The 20,267-nt window shown below is 34.8% G+C and overlaps 1 protein-coding gene across 1 annotated transcript in view; it reads right to left on the reverse strand.

Annotated features, from left to right (window-relative positions):
- The window catches only part of RPS6KA3 (ribosomal protein S6 kinase, 90kDa, polypeptide 3), a gene marked incomplete at its 5' end in the record, with an annotated part of 28,163 nt that extends 9,307 nt beyond the window's left edge, over positions 1 to 18,856 (reverse strand). The window contains 10 exons of the mRNA XM_008946696.1: positions 3,582 to 3,671; positions 5,378 to 5,503; positions 7,419 to 7,543; positions 8,344 to 8,446; positions 8,548 to 8,612; positions 8,887 to 8,975; positions 12,832 to 12,902; positions 15,942 to 16,084; positions 16,447 to 16,484; positions 18,750 to 18,856. Of these exons, the coding sequence (XP_008944944.1) occupies positions 3,582 to 3,671; positions 5,378 to 5,503; positions 7,419 to 7,543; positions 8,344 to 8,446; positions 8,548 to 8,612; positions 8,887 to 8,975; positions 12,832 to 12,902; positions 15,942 to 16,084; positions 16,447 to 16,484; positions 18,750 to 18,856 (957 nt within the window). The remainder of the gene's footprint in view (positions 1 to 3,581; positions 3,672 to 5,377; positions 5,504 to 7,418; positions 7,544 to 8,343; positions 8,447 to 8,547; positions 8,613 to 8,886; positions 8,976 to 12,831; positions 12,903 to 15,941; positions 16,085 to 16,446; positions 16,485 to 18,749) is intronic.
- Positions 18,857 to 20,267: the final 1,411 nt, after the last annotated feature.

Here is a 20,267-nt window from a genome sequence, read left to right on the forward strand (position 1 = left end):
TAGTTGAGAATTAGATTATCACTAGGGGGCACTACAGACTGAACTATACCAAACCACATTTTAAGCTATACTTCAGCATTTCATTTCAGTTGCACTTTCTTGAGGCTTTCAGTTAACGCAGAAAGTGGCTCTTGCTTTAGCAAAATATTTGACGGACACTGTTCCCTATTATTTCAACCTATTTTTTTATGGTGATGTTGGAATTGTTCTATTCAGTAATGTATCTGAAACAAAAAATAGTTTTTGTTTAAATAGAAACAATTATCAAGTTGTAATAAAATATATTTAGGAATCAGCTAAATTAAAAAAAAAAAAAGTTTTCACCTAAATTTCCTTAAGTCTTAAGCTACCTGGGAAACACAGGCCACAAAAGTTTCATGGTGAGAAATTTTTGTGCTCCTAACTATACTAAATTTATTTTCCCACCAAATAGAAAAAGAAGAAGAATGTTAAAGAAATAAATCTGCAGGCTTTAAAAGCTTATGCTCTTAAGGAGAGAAAGACATGATGGGTTTCTGTGTTCTCATTTAACAGCAATTTTCTCCCCATGATATATAAATAACTGATCATCTGAGGACATTTATATGAAAACTGTAAATATTACACAGTATTAAAAACAAGACTTCTAATGCTAGGTACTAAACTGGCATTTTGGATATTTTTTTCCTAACAGGCATGCTCCCTCTAATCCTGCTGTAACCTGAGGAAATGAGCTTATTTCATCTGACATAACAGAGCACACACATCTCAGTACTACAGGAGGCATTCAAGCAAAATCTGCATTTGGTTACTAATTCGTCTTCTACCCCTTGCTAATCCTGTCTGTCAGCCAAAATAAAACCCCACCCCCAAAACGCTACTCCTTCCATCCCAGTTTCTCTAATGGTATTATCAATTTAGTTGTTTGCACCAAATAAATACTGTAGGAGTTTTCTTCACAGTTAGGTGCACGTTATCATGCTGAGATCATGTGATCTCAAGATGAACTCCTGGCACATGCCAAGGATCAGGAAGTATGCCTTCTCTACCAGGCAAACTGGGAGAAACTATAGTGAGAAAGAGATGTAGGTACATGAAAATAGAATGCAATGAAGAAAGAGAACATGGTTACTTGCAAAATGAAATGAGATTTCATGTAGATACTAGGAGTTTTTTTGAACTCATAAATAAGCACTTGAACAGGGGGATTGGATATACTGCATTCATGTTTCTAAAATACTTCTGAAAAAGAGTCTTCAGCCCATGTTTTAAATTACTAAAACCAGAATAGAAGTTCTGTTACAGAGCAGCAACCAATAGGTAAAAAGTGGTAAAATACATATGGTCTGGCACAGGAAGTTTCTAGGTAATGGTTTGTTGGAAGCTGCATGCTTCCTGTGTTCTTTCCTATGCATCCACTAATGGCCACTGTCAGAGGCAGGATATTGGTTAAGAAGGACATCTGATTTAGCACAATATATCTGCTCCTTTTGTTTACATACTGTGTAACTGAAAAAGACTGCTGATAACAATCTGAAGGAAAACCCTCAGAGGACTGTGCATTGTGGAAAGAATTTGGTCTTTTCAATATCCATTGTTTCAATGCAAACACCTCCAAAATTAAGTTACATAAAAAGGCCAAGCAAGAATGAAAATCTCCATTCGAAGCTAAACTCAAATATTATCGGATTTATTCTTCAAATACAAGAAAAAAAAGTTATTTCTTGCAGAATAGTAATTTCCAATTACATTCACTTAGATGTTGAAACATCTTATTTTGGCATTTCAAAATAGAAACATTTAAATTTTGACATGGCACTGAATGAGCAATTGAGTCAGCTGAACACTGAGTTGTATTTATATAATAATCTATGCTGATTTGATGAGTTTGAGGCCTGAAGAGCAAGTAGACCTTATTCTTTCATCTAAAAGTAGTCATAGCACACCACGATGTTGTGGTATATGCAAGCAATCCACCTCATGCATCCATATTAGGACAATGAAAACTTGACAGAATATTAAATTCTTACAGTAGTGGATATTACACAAGTTTGTATTACATATGAATCATAAACCTCTTTCCTTACACTGGACATACTTCCATAAACTTTGCTTGGGAAACTGATCTGAAGTAGAAGTAAGAATTACAGCCTATTGTCTTCCTCTGTGGACTTCAGTGGTTTTGTTTTGTTTGGTTGTTTTTTTTTTTTTTTTTTTTGGTTGGTTGGTTGGTTGTTTTCTTGTTATTCCTTTTGTTATTTGTGTGCTACTGTTGGTGTGAAGGAAAGATGGCTTCTGCTGGAAGATGACTGATGAAGAACTAATTACAAAGTAAAATAATTCGGCATATGTGGCAACTTCTCAAGGCTGCCTGGGTTTCTCTGTTCTCAGTGTAAAATATTCATAATGCTACAGTTCAGTAAGTACTCACATTCCTTATGTTTGTCTTCCTGCTTAAATAACATAACCTCTAGTATGAATTAAACTACCTCGTACATTAAGCATACAGCACGAAAAGCAACATGAATGCTGATGCAGGTTCCACGTTAGCACAGTTGCTTTCAGGTAGCAATTTTTATGATAACTAGCTTGCAATTAAGGTAAGGCTCCATGGTGGACTCCCCTGAATATCTGACTTTGGTCTCCCAAGAAAGTGCCCAATTACATGATATTGATAAAGTGAAGACAGATTATAGTAGGAGAACTTTAGGCAGGGTTCTCTAGTACTCATCTCCACAATATTTATGAGCTCCTGTTTTAATGACTTCAAAATGTCTGAGAATCTCCCTTCAGCTAAGTTCAGCTTCCTGGAAATGGTTAGTTGTTTCACCTGAGGTCTGGTTTTGGGGACCAGAATACTTTCCTGCAGACTAAGTCATTAAGCATATGGCTTTTAAATTTTTAATCCTCTTTAATGCATAATCAAGGAGAGAAAGAATCTTCTTTTTTCTGTTGGGTCATCAGAATCTACTGTTCACTATGAAAAACCTCTACATCTCAAGTTATTCTTTGCTTTTTGTGGTCAAAGTGTTTCCAAGGTCTGAGCAGATGATACAAGGAAAAGAATAGCTAATCTTCCATATGAAGACCACAAAGATAACAGGTAAAGGAAAGTGATGACCTGGGATATGAAAATATTTTATCCACTATTGAGTAATGCTAGTTACTGTACATGAAAATTACTTTGGATATTGTGCTAACAGTGAGTCCCCAGTTATATAATAAAGTACTCTGAAGTTGCTTTTAACTAATGTAAACAAAGGTAAATTTGAAGTTCACTAAGCAATAAAAAAACTTGCTTGCTCCTTAAAAAATATAGTCAACATTAAATGAATTATTTCTGTGCTAGGATTTTTGAAGGAAGAACTATTTGACTGTTTAGTATTAAGTTGTACCAAAATACAAGCATTTTTAGAGATGACAATGAAACACCTCAGTAAAAAAATTGAGTATTGTTGAATAAATTACATGAGAACTTTGTTTTCTCTCTAAATAGTGACAAACATGAACATAAATCCAAAACAAGTAGTTCGTCATCTCTCAAATCAGAAAGTGATACGAAATTATAATACACTAAATGATGTTTTTAACACACTACTTACATCTTTTAGGGTAATAATATTTGGATGCTGTCCGTAACGCAGTAGGATTTCAATCTCCTCTGTTGGATCTCTTTTACTCTTGTCAATAATCTGCATGAGCAAATAGATAATATAGACATAATTATTTTGTGAATATCATATAGTGTAACACTTTGGTGTTCTTACTAGTAAGAGCACCAAACAATATTTATTGTTGATAGTAAAAGGCATGGATTATAACCAAAACAAGGTTTGTTGAATTGGAACAGCAAGGCAAAGCAAAATACATCGGAGATACATGGAAAAATCTCTCAGCTGAAAACAATTTTGGAGGATAAGTAATCCAGTCCCTCAGGCTGTGATAAATAATGCTAGGCTGTTTAGTAGATAAGACTTCAGTCACCCTTCATTTAATAAAATAAGTTTCTAATTTGACATGAGATACTGTTTTGACGATGCTTAATGAACAGATTGTCAAAGCTAATCTCAAGTATTTGGTGCAGCAGAAGTCAAAGCAGGACAATAATTATTCAAAAATAAGAAAGGAAAAATTTCTCATTTAATTTTGAAAGTTCATTAGAATCTCAGGCTTGCTATCAGGCTCTGAAATTTCCCATGTCAACAAGCAAAATATTTTTCCCTACTTAAAAAGTATTCTTATAATAACTATAACTCCTTCTGAATGTAGTTTCCTTTAAAGTCTTTTGTCTCACCCCTTCTTCCTCTTGGTATCCTCGAGCCCTTACTGCTACCAGCACCTTCCTAACACATTGGCTACCTTATAATCTTCTCATGATACCTTGAGGAAACAAAGCCACAACAGAGGCAACAGAAAAGTAAGGCAATCTTCACAATAAACGTTACAGCGTAGAGAATTAACATCTACACCAATACTTTCTTCCTATTTCAAGAAATTACTTTAAATTGCAAGCACCAAAGTCAATCTGTTCCTGGACAGAAGAGGGTAAACACCGTTTAACTACCAAATTGAAATTTGGAGGTTTTCCAGCAGACAATATGCATACAATTATACAGCAAAACATACTTAATTTATCTTTGCATTTTAAATATTTAAATAGTAAACCATTCAACAATTCAAAAAGAGAACCACCTCATAATACAGGATTTATAACTTTTTTTTTTCTTCCTCTCCTTTGAAAGTCTGCTGCTTCCATACTGGTGCTTTCATTCAGCCCAAAAGTGTCATACAGAAAGACAGAAAACCTTATCATTGCACTTCTGGGCACTCTTTAAGAATTTCATGCCTTCAAAAAAGTGCTGGAAGGCCTGGTAGCATAACATAAAAGCAGCATTAGAAACCTTGTTAAAAACTAGCAAGCAAAGGCAAAGAGTTAGAATTTTATTCTGGAAGCTATACCAGACTTAAGCACTGCAATGAACTCTGAGCTATCTGACAATTTATGAATCTACTTTGGAAGCAAAAAACCCATATGTTTAAATAAAAGTAATCAACCACATCTTTAAAAATGAAGAAAAGTCATGTAAGGTTTTCCTAGTACATTTCCTTCTAGAAACAGTCATATAACTCCCATCAGTTTTACTGTAATTACATAGGCGTTCTAAAGACTGAAGATTGCTTTTCACCACCCAAACCAGGATACAGGTAACAAAACCCACAGCAATTCTATATAAATTTCTGCCAGTAAATATTTTATTTGGTTGATTAGTATTAGTTCATATTTGCATCTAAAATCTTCTTATATTTAAAAAAAAAATCTTAGTTTGCAATATTCATTATGGCAAACAAATTAATGATGCCCAAACCTGAAAACAGTGTTTTACAACTTAGCAATTACCTTTACAGCATATTCCATGTTTGAAGCTTTATGAATACATCTCTTGCAGATAGAGTAAGACCCCACTCCAATATCTTCCTTTACTTCATATCCATCAGTAAATTGAATGCTGTTCCTGTGCAACTGCTACCAAAATGACATTATCAATTGATGAATATTCTAAATATATAACTGACCTTTATATTAACAATGTTTTGGGCTCCCTACTGATTTGCTTTGAATTTTAAACTGATGGTTGTACTAGATAAAAGTGGTCTAAATAGTCACTACTTTGGGTTTGATATTAGCATGAGATAAATTATATATTAGATACATTGCAAATAATACACACTGTATTTTAGAAACTGACAACATAATTTCTCTGGTTACTGATTTATTAATTTAAAGATCGAATCTCCAAACCAATGAAGATCAGAAGACTGTATGATAAAATAATGGTAAAAAGAATCACAGTTTCTAATATTGAATAGAAGAATGAAAGCTGGAAAACTCAGTCATACTGAATAGAATCAGATTAAGTGGAGATTGCCTGGAATGGCAGTCAAAAATCTTTTCACAGAAATAAAAAGCTGAAAGAAAGACAAGTGTTCACTCTTGTAAGGGAAGGAAATGGTGTTCTAGTATCAGGAGTCTGTGCAAAGGATGCAAAGCATTTGCAGGAAACCATCTGGGTATCCTGCAGCACAGAAAAGAGGAAATAAGAGTGAGGAAGTGGTTGAGGGGCACATAGGAAAGGCAGCAGAGAAACAGACCCTTACAAGAGAATGAAACCATACACAAAGAGAAGGAATTGAATCCACAAAACTATGTGAGAAAGAAGGAGCGCAGAAAAGCCTGTGCTTTTAGCAAGAAACTTTTAACAAGACTTAAGGTCATTCTCATGCGTGTATCAAATCAGATACCTTCTTTAGAATAAAAAAGGATCTAAACCACCTTGAAATGTGTTTATTACACATGAAACAGCTAAAGTGTACGAAAAAGCATGTTATGACTATTCTAGATGTAACAAGAGGATTAAAGAAATACAAGAGCTATTAATATTCTTAATTTCAAAAAATCCTCAGGCATTTGCAAGATATCTTTGCAGTGAAAAAATATAAAACAAATTGTACAGTGTACCTTTTTATTTCTACCTATACACTGATAAGTTTTGAACACAACTTAGATCACCACTGTTTTCATGACTCAGGTCTTGCTCAGTAATTATTAAAGGCAGAAAGAAGGAGAAATACAATTTTTGCAGAGGTCTTCCAGTTTTCTTTCCTGCAGATGCATTATCTTTTTTCCCTCCACTGACTGCAAACTCTCCAGTGCTGAACCATACTTTTAGAGTGATCTTAGTCTCATAAGGAGGCAAGGCATGCCTCTCTCCCAGTCTAGCATAAGGTCTACCTTTCTTGTCTCACACAAAACTGCACCTAGCCAAAGGTTTGTTGTCCAAAAATAAGCAGTACTGGCAGTAATATAACATAAGAATAGCGACTGCATTAGCCTATTAAAAGTGACAACCTCACAATTATTAATTTGGGAGATGGTATTGGAGTCAATTCTAAAACTGCCAGGAAGCAAAAGCTTGTGTGTGTATGGTAACATTAACTTGTATTCCACTGAAAAATGTGGCTTGGGAGGGACAGAATCCATCCTGGGTCACGGGTTCTAAAATATCCAAACACAATCAAAATTGCACTCCAGAGCCTCCTTATTGCTCTGCAGGAATCAACTGATATTTTCATGCATAGGGGAAAAAGATAAAGATGTTTGTTTTTCCCCTGGCTTGATATTGAAGAGTTAATACAGTGCAGATGGTAGAATATTTTCATTTAAGGCTCGAAGCCTACTCACACCTGTGGCTCCTCAGTAATTAAACAGGTCCTGCATTGTCAGAGGTTTTGTTTGGATAAAATAATCTGATCTTTGCTTTTCTAGCATGAAGATAATAATGACTTTGTCACAGTACTTCACTCTGTGATGAAGGAAACAATCCTTGCACCAAGGGAGAACAATAAAGCTTTGACTTTTTTTTAAAAGTAGAGGTACTCACCTGGACAATTGAATGCACTCCAACTGTCTGCATTGCTTGGCTTTCATCATCTGAGGCAATAGCTACAAAACTAAATCCCCGAAAAAGTTGATGTGCATTAGCACTGGGTGGGATACCAGGCGAATCTGGAAAAAAACATCATCTATTTACAAGCAGAGTTTTTAAAATGTAGAGATTATGTCTACTCTGGAGAAAAAACTACACCTTTATAAAGTAAACAGAAACTAGAATTTGCAGGAAGCGTTTCTGAGGACCAAAACACCAATAATAACTGAATTGTTTTGCATATACCGTCTAGAAACAACTGATAATCAACGACTACAAAGATCATATTACTGTCAGACAGAATTTTATTATACGCAAAACAGCACTTTGTGTATAAATACAGGAAATATTTACATATAGCAACATACCTATGTTATATTTATGGAGGTGAACTACTCATATTTTGGTAACACACTAAATTTAGGAGGAAAATTTCTATCATATTTTGGATGGATCAGTGTAAGACTATGCAAAGAAAGATTGCAGTGAAGCTGCAACTTTGCCACCCAAAGTCTGAAATGACTAAGCTTCTACATATACATAGTAGAGTCATCACCCCTAATTAAATGAAGCCTTTAGAGACACAGAGACACAGATAATCTTTCAGAGTTAGAAAAAAAAGAGATTACCTAGGTAAGTAAAATTGAACTTACATATATGATTTGCTACTGAGCATTGTTTTAACATGGACACCTCCGTTGCCCGTTGTGATATATTTACATCAAAGACTATAAAAACTTTTATAAACTATGGAATACTTGTCTGTGAGCATTCATTTAGGCCATCAATACCGGGCAGAACATGACACTTTACATAAGATGAACAAGAACAACATTTCCAATTTCTGAACACTTAAATTGTTTAATTCTTCTCCTTTTACCTTTTGGAGTTTTTGCTGTAAACTCAGGGTCAAAATAAAATGTATCTTCAGGTCTGCCAGTTGCAGGTTTAAAAGGGGGATGAATTTCTCTCCTGTACAATTTCTGAAGAGAAGGCATAGGCCAGAGTGAATTAAGATTTTATATGACACCAGCAAACACTTAACAAAGAAATTTACTGAACTGATTTTGAATTAGATACTCACATTCCAATCTATTTTGGAAAAGAATGCATGCCTCTTAATTTCTTCAACTCCATCAGGACCTGCTCCTTTAATAAGGAAGAGAAATGCCTGTGAATTATTTTCTTCTTGGTCAGAAGAATGACTAGCAAAATTATATTTCTTATTTCTTCTGCATTAATTTAGATGTATGAATAGCAGAAATAATATTTTGTTGATCACTAGAAGAGCAAAGAGGCAAACAATATTCTTACTTCCAAGCCTAGTTTACACAAGAAACTATAAATTTATTTAGTCAGTTTGATGACCATTGATGTTACCAATATTATGATCAAATTTTAAATATTCTGCTAAACACTCTACCTAATCTGTTTGCTGGGTTTCTTTTGAAGAGCATTCGCAGAAGACTCTGTGCTTCAGGACTCAAGAACTGAGGCATTCCAAGTTTTGCCCTATAGAACAAAAACAATTAATAGCATGCAAACATATTTAGGTAAGAATTAACTCTGCATCTGCCCTGTCCTTTATCATTCCACAAATCCATATAAAAAAAAACCAGCATCACTGAGGAATTGCCTTCAGACATCAGAAACAGAGCAAAAGTGCTGTCAGTTATGTAAATCTGTCATGTCTTTTCCACCCCCTCCTTTCCCTGTTTTGAATAGTATAGTATTTTCAGTAGTGACTCAGGAACTTAAGTAGAGGAAGAGGTGGTAAACATGTACAAAAGAATAGTCACAGGATAACAGCACACAAACTTGGGAATTTTTCTGATATGCTTTGATCCACTTTTAAGTCTAGTTAATATCAAATGACACCAACCACGCAAATCCATTCTGATTGTAAGATAAAAGACATTTTAGAAGTGGTAAAACTACCACAGTATGGCATACACCAAGAAGACCCAAGCAAAACAAGAGGAAACCTAAGCTAGAAGATAGAAATTGAGCTAAGGTAGGACAGATTTCACAAGATTAGCAAGTTAAAAAAAAAAAAAAAAAGAGAAAAAGATCACTCCTTTCTTCCTTTCATTTTGCTTCCCCCCAATTTATTTCAAATATTACTTTCCAATTTGCCATCTTGAATTTTTAGATTAAGCTTTTGTAGTTCTGTCATTTAATTTTGTTTTGTAATGCTTGCCATATTTTTCTCCTCTCCGTTTAATGTTGAGCCTCCATCCTCTCACTGTTACTAGGTTTTACTTTTTCTAATGACTTGATAATAGTAAGGATGGATATAATTCCCCCCTTTCCATCTCCCATTCAACCTGTAGGCTGTATTTTTCAGTAACAATCAATGACACAAGCGTTCTCTGTTTCAACCAGAAGACATGAATTGCCTTGTGTTCCAGCTGTTCATAGATGTCCACCTCTGTGCTGCTTCAGCAAGTGCATACACACAGCCATTGATTCACTCCCTATTCATTACTGCAAACTGAGAATTTACTCTATTTCCCTTTCCTTTTGACAGTAAAGAAGCTGGGGAGGGGGAAGTCTGAAAGCCTTTGCCTTCTTTGGGCCCTTTAGTAACATAGTAGAGGCAGATCAAGAACCACCAGTGGAGTGCAGGAATGGGCAGTGGGCCATCCAATGCTTCCCCAGTCACCATGCACCACTAACAGCTGAAATCTTATTCATGGACTTTATAGGCAGGGAATTTCACTGCACATTCACTTGATGGCACTTCTGCTCACAGTAAAGTATCACAGAGCTACACTGTGAGAAGGAAGCAAGGAACACATGGTCTGCAGAATCACAATGGTATCATTTACAATGTGCTTTAAGGACAGAGAATGAACAACTAAATATGGGGGGGACTTATGCTGGAGTGTATGGAAGTCTTTGTCCTGTTCTAATCCAAATCAGCTCCAACAGTAGGATACAACTCTGGAGATTCAGCATGAGAGGTCAACTGGTTAGAAAAATCTAAAACCAGGCCAAAAACATGGCTGCAATTATTAATCTAATGGAGAAGTGATTCAATGAACAGAAACAGTACGTAGAAGAAATTCTGAAGGACTGGTATGTACTAAGGTCCACAGCAGAATGAGCGGGAGGCTCTTGTGCAAACTACAGAGATTAAGACTATCATTGCTCCCTTTCCATCACAAAGAAGCACCTTTTACAAAATCCTTCACTGGCCACATGACAGAGCAGAAGAAACCAGGTTCTCAGAGTTCCTCAGTTATACAAATACATGACTGACAGCAATTTTTTTCTGACCTTCCTGGACAATGACAAAATTTCTGTGAAGGCATACCTCTTCAGTAAAGGAGAAAAGATGCTTTAAAAATTTAACTTTTTTGCTGCAAATGACAATTTCTTCATATTGCAGAGTTTCTCAGTTTATAGGTAACATACGCAAGAAGAAACAAAAACTTGTCTTGGTAATGTGGTGAGAAATAAAGAGCCCAGAAAAACATGTGTTGTAATAATACATTTTCTGCGGATTTTCAGGAACAGAAGGTAAGAAAATCAATTTATCTTAAATGATACGCTATGAAAATTTTAATTCATATGCACACCTGTCCATTTTAAACAGCTTTATGAAATATTTAAGGAGAAATATAGTACATTTAGTAGTATACAGAAAGTAAAAAGAAAACATATTGCCATTCTTATGGGGCCAGACAAAAAATGTGAACTTATCAGAAAATACTTCAAAATATCCTGTTTTTCAGTTGTTCTATTAGGAACAGCAAGATATATGTATGTAATAATCCTAAGTGTACAGAATCTTAAAACAAGTAAAATTTCTTTACTTCATATCACATTTTTTGTGCAGCTCTCTGAAACTAATAGCAATAACAAAGACTGGAAGGTGAGAACAGAAAGAAGATAGAAAGGGAATTAGAGATACATGCTCAGAGGAAATTGGAAAGTATTTAGGAATGTCAACTGACTGCGGAGATGCAAGGAGGATATTCTACAAGGCAGCGGAATACAGATTTTTGTGGCAACAGCAGAAAGACTGTTGAGGAACAGAGGGGAGTCGCATGCAGAGCAAAGAAAATGCTGTGACTCGTGAGATATGGATAGGTAAGGAAAAACAAAAAGCATGGCTCCTGAAATAAGTGAGTGCAGTAGAACTATCTCAGGCTAGCTTCTTGTAAATAGGAGGTGGTCAGAAGACGTTTATGCTTGCTGTGAACAGACAGAACCTTTTAGTTAAAGACATTCAATAATCGTAACAAAGATTTGAATTGTCATGGTCTTGAGGCAGCAGAAGAAACTAGCATCACTAAATATATTTTCAAATATAAGATGAAGAAAAAAAAGGGCAAAGAATAACGTAACAGGTATGCATTATGAAAGCAAAAGCAGGGAAAGGAATGAGTTTGTTTTTCTAGGGGTTTTCACACTCTAATTACTTGGAAAAAATATTAAAGAATTTCAAGTAGTTATTTTTCAAAAGAGGCTGTGGGTACAAGAGAACTGCTGGCTTCAATGTATGGGTAGACAAGTGCTAACAGGGCTAAGAACAATGATAAACAACAAAGGAAAAAACACAATAGTCTTATGAGCTTCCACGGAAAAAAATGGTATTAGTAAAAAATGGATGGAACCAGAAGTGAAACTATGATATAAGGAAATAGAGTTGTTTGCACAGCATTAGGCTACAGTCCCAAAAGCGGGACAATTATGTCATAGGTTATATTAGTTCAGAGAGTATGTAGGGGACCAGCAAGAAAATAAAAGCAGGCCATCATTAGCAGAGCCAAGAATGTTAACTGCATGAAAGAAAGCAATTTCCACAACACAGCTAATGCAAAACCTATACTGGAAATAGCAAAGGGGAAAACTGAAGCTTGGGCAAGTCATAAGAGAGTACATAAGGGAAGATGCACTTCAGCAAATAGGGGAAGTATCAGGGAAGCAAGTTGTTGGCAAAACCAATACTATAAAGAAGAAGGGTGAGGAGCTGGTAAGATAAGAGAAGGATAAGGGGAGAGAAAATGCTTTCTTAAAAAAACCCAACCTAAACCAAAAAACAACAAGGAAAAATGCAGTTTATCAAAAAGGATAAGAAAGTTAAAAAATATTATGGAAATAAGATGGGAAAGATTTGTATGGTTGGAAAAGTTATTATTACAGAACAGAGAGCTGCTATGAAAGTCTTTGTACCTAGTATGGGGGAGGAATAGAAAGGCAAATTAGATAGGAGGCAAAGGGAATTAATAGTATGGAATAGGGAGTGAGGATTTACCAGTACCTTTGGAAATGAGGGAAGAGTAGAAATTAGATATTGCAGCCCGGAGGGCATCCCTGTAGAATACCTGATGAGATATATAAATAAGAGTGTACTCACTTGAGAATCATAGTCATGGTTTCTTTTCTGTCTTTCCCTTGGAAAGGTAGAGTACCAGTGAGCATTTCAAACTGTATAGAGTAAAACTTTTATCAATTACATTAGCTGGACAAAATCTAATTTTTGACAAAACTACTTAGCATCTTAACCTTTCAAAATTCATGCATGTTAACAATTAAGTCTGTGCAAAACAACTTCTCATTGTACAATTTAAATTACTGTGAACATAGAGCAGCCTTTGCTATTTTTAAAGCTGCAAAATATTTTCTTATATTGATACCTTGCTTTACATGCTTTTATCTGAACAATTTAGACTATAATGTTCTGTGTTTCATATCTGCCTAAAGTTTATTCTTGGAAGACTTGATCTATACAAATGTATTTTAGTTTTCAAGAGAGCGTGGGGTAGGGAAAAAGATTCCTCTTTCAAAAGTTAGTGACGATTTCTCCTCATGCAGAGTTACTTAAAAAGTCAAAAGTTTTAATACTGGCATGTACATAGCCTTCATTGGAAAGAGGAAAAAGGTTAGTTGATTGACAGAGACATGCATGATGAAGTGTGGCTACTGTATGCATAGAGTGGAAATAAAGCCTGAAGGAACATGTAAGAGCTACACAGTACGTGCATGCACATTTTACAGTGCCTGGTAGTAGACAACAGACACTACTAAAATACTGATTTGTTCTGAAAGTGACTGAGTAAAAATAGATAAATATAAAGGCACTTCCATGGGGCTGCAGTACACTGCAGGGATATCAGACTTGAGGGAGGTAGTGGCAGTATTATGGCAGCAGTCACCACTCAGGCAGAAATCGTGATTTTTGGTTTAAGAATTGTAAAACAATCTAGTTTAGTGAAATTCCATGGGATAAACTTAGAGCCATCAAAATAAAAATAATTATAAAGGAACCCTCTGAACAGCTTATGCAAACTTAATTCATCCTGAATACAAGGTCTCTATTCCCTTATTTCTGCTACGACTCAAATATTTGGCCTTCTAAGCATTAAAAATATACATGGATAACTTGAGTGAATGTGTGATTACAGTGTTAGATGTACAATAAGAGCATGAAGTTGCACTAACATAATTCTTTAAAGCCCCTTTTAATTAAAATAAAATTTAAAATTTCTTACTAGCCCATAACGTATATGGAGAATAAAAGCTGCCCACTCTTCACTACTACTGGATGCTTATATTTAAAATTTTAAATTTAATATAATGCAAATATGACAAAATCCTACTTTTAATACTCTAGGTCGTGAAGATGTGAGAGGCATAAGCCAAAACTATTAAAAAAAATATCAGGTTTTCTTTGTTTATGGTTTAAAATTATCTTCACAAATTGCACTGGGAAAAAAAATTTTTTTTAAGGTAAATCTGTAGTGCTGCATGTTTCACCTAGACTTGTTTGAAATAAGAAGTTTCTTTAGCTGGCTCCTATTTGTCATAAGCATACAAATTTGTATTAACAGCTCAGCATATGCATTCTTTATACCCCTCTAAAATACTGTATTCCAACATTAGTAGGCCAATAACACTTTACCAATAAACCAACACTGGCCTTCCCTGGTTATTGTGGTGTTTTACTTCAGCAGGACAACAAATAGACGATGCTTGTGAAAACTTGAAATTAATGTGTTTAGATGTCTAACTTCCCTTAAAATAGTCACTGTTTTCAAGGACAAATTGGAATATACTTCTCAAGGATGGTTTAAACATATTTATTGTCTAGCAGCAGGAGAAAAGAGCCCAAATGGTTTGTTGAGGTATCTTTTTAGTCTCCATTTCTAGGCTATAACTTATGTTCAATCTAGATACTATGTACTCATAGCCTACCAACAACCATTTGAATTCTCAATCAACACAGACTCTAAGAATGATTTAAGAGTGGATACAGATTGTATGCAAACTAGAAATGCAAGCAACAAAAAAGTCTTAGAGAAAAATCACACTGTATTCCATATACTAGTTTAGAGATTATGCTTTTTAAGGTCATGTTTCTGTATTCAAAGTAGAAGCCACAGTGTTTAAAATACAGGGCACTTTAGGCTGTGAAAGCTACACCAGCCACATCTAACATCTTTCAGCAATTTTACATTTTAACATAAGCACAACAAGTAAAGCTGAAGTCTAACAGTGTTTGTGTTATCAACAACAAATATTCTGCAACTACACTGTAATTATCTTTTAATTGACTGTGTTCTTACTAATAAAATGTGCAGTTGTGAGGGCTTGTGTGTGGGTTTGTCTGTCTGGAGAGAATTCAGTTATCAGGTACTACTTTTACATAGTCAGTTTTCAGACCACAACAGCATTTGAGATGATTAAAGGGTGATAGGATGACTTATTTTCAGACACAAGAGTCCTCCTCATACTACAAACCACACACATTAGTTGTACTGTTACAGTCATATGTAGCAGAAACAGTAAGAAACAAAAACATTTCCTTTAAAAATACAATTATTTAATCTTTATGTCAAAAATGCACACAAAGATTACAAATATTAAAGCCATTCAGCATTCCCAAAACATCCAACATTATCTGTTTTTCTTTCCCAAAGCTGTATTTGGTACACACATTTCCCCCAACACTGCAACTTCACATATGTTAACTCCTTGAAAAAACACCACAAGTGACTGAGCAACTATGTCTCGTATCAGCTCAGTGTCATTTTGATGTGTAAGAGCAACAGCTATCTTTATTCCACTAAGCTGTAATTACACTGGAGACTAATTAGAAAGTGACCGTTAACTTTTTCCCACTTAAGAATAAATTAAAATTTAAAATTTAGATATACATTTCTTCCCAACCTTAGAAGAGACAGTAGATTTAGTATTCCTATTCGTCTCTGTAACATTCAAACTACAGATGTGTAGTATTTCAAATCAATGATAACAAAAATATGGCATACTGTTGGTGTTGATATGAGGCCTAATCCATGTTCTTGATCCAAATTCTGTGGTATTGTTATCAATTTCATGTAGTTCAGACTTTTTTTTGATAGTTAGAATTAATTTAAAGCTCACCTTGGAGTGTAATGTCTTATTTGTTTCACAAAACCTCAAAAAGCACAGTTTTTCTATTATTTATATTTACCAGAAACCTACCATTAAAACACCAAAAGACCACCAGTCTGCACTCTGTGTGTGGCCTCGTCTATTAACAACTTCAGGTGCCATATATTCCACTGTTCCACAGAAAGAGTAGGCTTTTTTTTCATGATCAATTGACTCCTTACTTAAACCAAAATCTGGAAGAAAAAAAAAAAAATTTGTTGTAGATGTATTTTTTTTTTTTTTAACTCATTCATGGTTAATACTTTCACCACAATGCAAAATGTGATGCATAGATCATTTGTATATACACCCAAATACACATATGGGAATTACAGAATTCTCCTCCCCACAGGTCCATGACTTGTGAAGCAGATATCTTATTTAAATCTTTATATATTTATTTCAAACTAATTATGCTACTTGCTCCAGAGCAAAATTACCTACCAGTTAAAATTACTTATTTCACTATGTTGCTTTACTGAAAAAAAAAAAAAAAAACCACACAGATTTTATTATGAATAATAATATCCAGGAGCTGCAATTTCCCTTTACTCACCTGTCAATTTGATATGTCCTTCCTCATCGAGCAGGATGCTACAAAACAACAAAAAGAACAAAATAAGCTATTTAAAATATATTCTAAATATTGTTTCAGACAATGTACTGAAAACACTCAGGAATCAACAGAACAGCACCCACAAAGACAAGCAGAATTGAACATGCATGAAAATGAATCATTAGGAGGAAGAGATACTTTGAGACTACACACTTTCTTTTCCTTCAGTTCATTCTCTTTAAAGATTATGAAACAATCAGCTTATCAGTTTTATTTATTTGGTCAAGTACATTCAGCACACTATGTAATAAGTTTTATCTTGAACTTTCCATGTTGGTCATCTGCAGCATGTGTCATTATCAACTGTTAAAAGATATAGTTTTGTTTCTCTTAAACTGAACAAGACACGTTAATGTATGTAGAATGTATGTTTGTAGAAGTATACAAAATGAGTGTTAATTTGTAACTACTGTTTCAAAGGATGTTGACAACTTCAAAGAACGTGAAGTAATAATATTTTCATGTTATACCAAAGGACAGGATGCACAGGTCATGTACTTACTCCATACTTCTGAGATACCAATTACCTTTAACCACTGCTGAATGTAATCATAATCCAAAGCATACCAAGTATTCAAGAACTAGACTCTGTAACACCACCTACACAGTGGGCTCAGCTCCTCCAGCTTCTCCTGTGGCCAGCTGTGTTTCATCCTGAGGACGACACACAACACAGGCACACAGTACTTGCCCATTTCACCTGACCTTCCCTTTTTCTCCTTGCAGTTTCCATGGTGGGCAACAGCCCTGCAGTATAGATACAGCCTGGGTGAGTTACTACTATCTCATCCATAATTTATAAGTAATTTTACTTTTGATAGTTTTTTGTTTTTTTTTTTTTTAAACAGATATACCCAAGGCTGAAAAACAAGGCTTTTCAATAGGTATAGACACACTTTGGCTTTTTTTCAAATACTATGTTCAAGGCAGTAGCTATTGTCTTCTGTCAATTACTATTTCATTCTTTTCCTGCTAGAAATAAATGTTAGCAAAACAACTAAAGCTCTTTTTCTTTACTTTTTAAAGATCTTTTTCTATTTGGTTAGCTTATTTTTCCTCACTTCAGATAACTTAGCAGAACACTCCCAAAGTTTTAATTAATTCCCTTTTAGTTTGTAAGTGCAACCCCATACCAAAAGTCTCCAAATATCTGATTTGAGTATGGATCTTTTGTTCAGACCTAAACATGTTTAAATTTGTGTCTTTTTTTCCAGGAGATGCACAACAGAATAAGCTATCTTAATGGAAGTTCCACAGAACAGCCAGGTTCTGTGACACTTGTTAATAATTTTTGCTCTCTCACCAATACTTTACATGAGACAGCTATTTTGCACAGACTTTTCAGGTTCCTCATATAGCCATAAGAGAGAAGTGGGATCACTAAGGATATCAGGACTTCAGAGTAACTACAGGTTTCCTGGCAATGAGGTAGAATATAACTAACAATCTGATCAGGCACAAGAGAGGAGATGCACAAATTGTATTGCCACTTAGATTCCCCTCCAGGCAGAGGGTAACACTGTGGCATACGTTTATATCTGAAAGGCTCAAATGTTCCAGATGATAGCACTGACATTTTGTCCTTTATATCTTCTACAACTGAAAAAAAAAAATAAAATTACTGGAACAAAGACAAACAGGAGACAATTCAGTCCTTTGAATGAAGCATGAATAGCTAATACACAATATTGGAACTGTGGCTTCAAGCTTAAGTTTATGTGCTCATCAATAAATAAAGCCTGTGACTTGCTATTTTCATATTTTACTTTAAAACTCCATTCTCTTACTGCAATGCATTTTAAAAATCACTGGAAAAAAAAGATTTGCTGTTAGGCTTTCAACTGCAAAGATACAGCATTCAACTGCAACTTTGTATCACATGTTACATTTATTTGTGGTTCAGAAATTCTACAATAACAACAAAAGCAGAAGGTAAAGAAGGCCTCTTGTCCATTGTGCACCTAAAACACCTGGAAAATGAAAGGTAGGAATGTTGCAGTATACTCTTTTCTTAAAATAACACGGATTGTAGATAGTACTTGGCATACCACACTCTGAAACTAGATGCTCACGTTCTAGTGGAAATGAAATGCAACCTTTTTCATTAAAATAGCTCACAAACTTTCTCCACTTCCCTCCTTATTCAGTTTATGTAGTAAATTAATGAAGTTTAACGTCTGGAAAGAAAAGTGCATATGTAGAAATCAAATTAATACACTGCATTTGCCAAAGAGGAGTCTTACTTTTCTGGTTTTAGGTCCCGGTATATTATTCCAAGACTATGTAGATGATCTAAAGCAAGTGCTAATTCTGCCAGGTAAAACTTCACATCGTCTTCTGTGAACATCACCTGAAAAATCAAACCAGTGTATTTTACTTGTAAAATCTGTAAAGCTTACACCAGCACCACCTAAACAATGCTAATGGCGGTTTTGCAGTACAGTTCATCATAAGACTAGAGTTAATGTCTATACAAAAACCTAGAAATTCAAATTTCTTGGTTAGACAAGAACTAGGACTTTATAATCAATACTATTTCACAGCACATTCTTGAAAAAGAACTTCTGAAGCCAATATATTATTCTTTCTGCAAAACCAAGGTTATTTGCTTCTGATTGTTCAAGAGAACAGACACACATTGTGGTGGGACTTAAAAATTTTGGAAACATTTAAAGAATGTGACCACCTCTTTATTGCATGTGACTATTTCATTTCCACACAACAAATGGACTAAATAAGTCCAAATGCTTAAATTTTTGTCAGGGAGACTAGAAACTGCATTTGGTTTAGAAAAGACTGTCTGTAAGTACTATGAGAAACTAGTTACAGAGATGATAAAAATCCCAAGATGCAGCCTGAGATGTAACTGCAGAAAAGGCAGATCAAAGAGTAAACTAAGGAAACAGCCTATGCCACAGCACAGCTAACACCTCAGGTAGCAATCCCGTATGTTCCGCTGGGAAGACAAACTAATCCCTTTTTACATTCAATTCAATGAACATGTTGCACCAATTATATTAACAACAGTTGTGACTCACTGACAAAACAAATTTTTCTGAGAATTTAAAAAAGAAAAAAAAATCCTGCATGATTCAATTCTACTTCAGTTACTCCTCAGCTTTTTTTTTTTTTTTTTTTTTTTTAGTGTGTGTCCATGTGTGTTTACTTGTTTTGGTTTTTTTTTGAATTTAAGACTAATATCTTTAGATACAGCATATGGACCTGGAAAAAAGACTGGCAATGGGGATCACAGATGAACATTACTTTAAGCAAGAGTTAAGAACAGAAAATAATATATTTTCTCCTTAGTTTAAAGAAAGTGAAATCAAAGCTTGTACAAAATGTTGTTGCTGATGTTACTTCTACAGAAGAACCAATATTTAGTAGAAGCACATTCAAAAAGGCAAATCACTACTAAGAAACATTGAAAAGCTCAAATAATTGAAGATCCCATGAGGATGATAATACACCCACACTATGTTCTTTAAAAACATTTGCATGGAATTAATCTCTCCCAACCTTAAACATCTGCAGTGTAGACATCTAACTCTGAATTGTATCATTTTTCTCTTTGTAGTTCATGGGGGAAAAGCAGGAACTTTTAGGCTGCAGTTCATCTGATCTATTTTAAAAACACAGGAATTGATATGAGGATGATGTTAAGTGCACCCAGCACGCCCATTTCTCTACATCAGTCAGGAACAGTTAGCTTAGATTCAGGTACCTAAAATGAATGCTAAAGGAGTTGGCTGATGAGCTTA

The sequence above is a fragment of the Merops nubicus genome, unplaced genomic scaffold (genome assembly GCF_000691845.1).
Source record: "Merops nubicus isolate BGI_N331 unplaced genomic scaffold, ASM69184v1 scaffold48818, whole genome shotgun sequence".
NCBI lineage: Eukaryota > Metazoa > Chordata > Aves > Coraciiformes > Meropidae > Merops > Merops nubicus.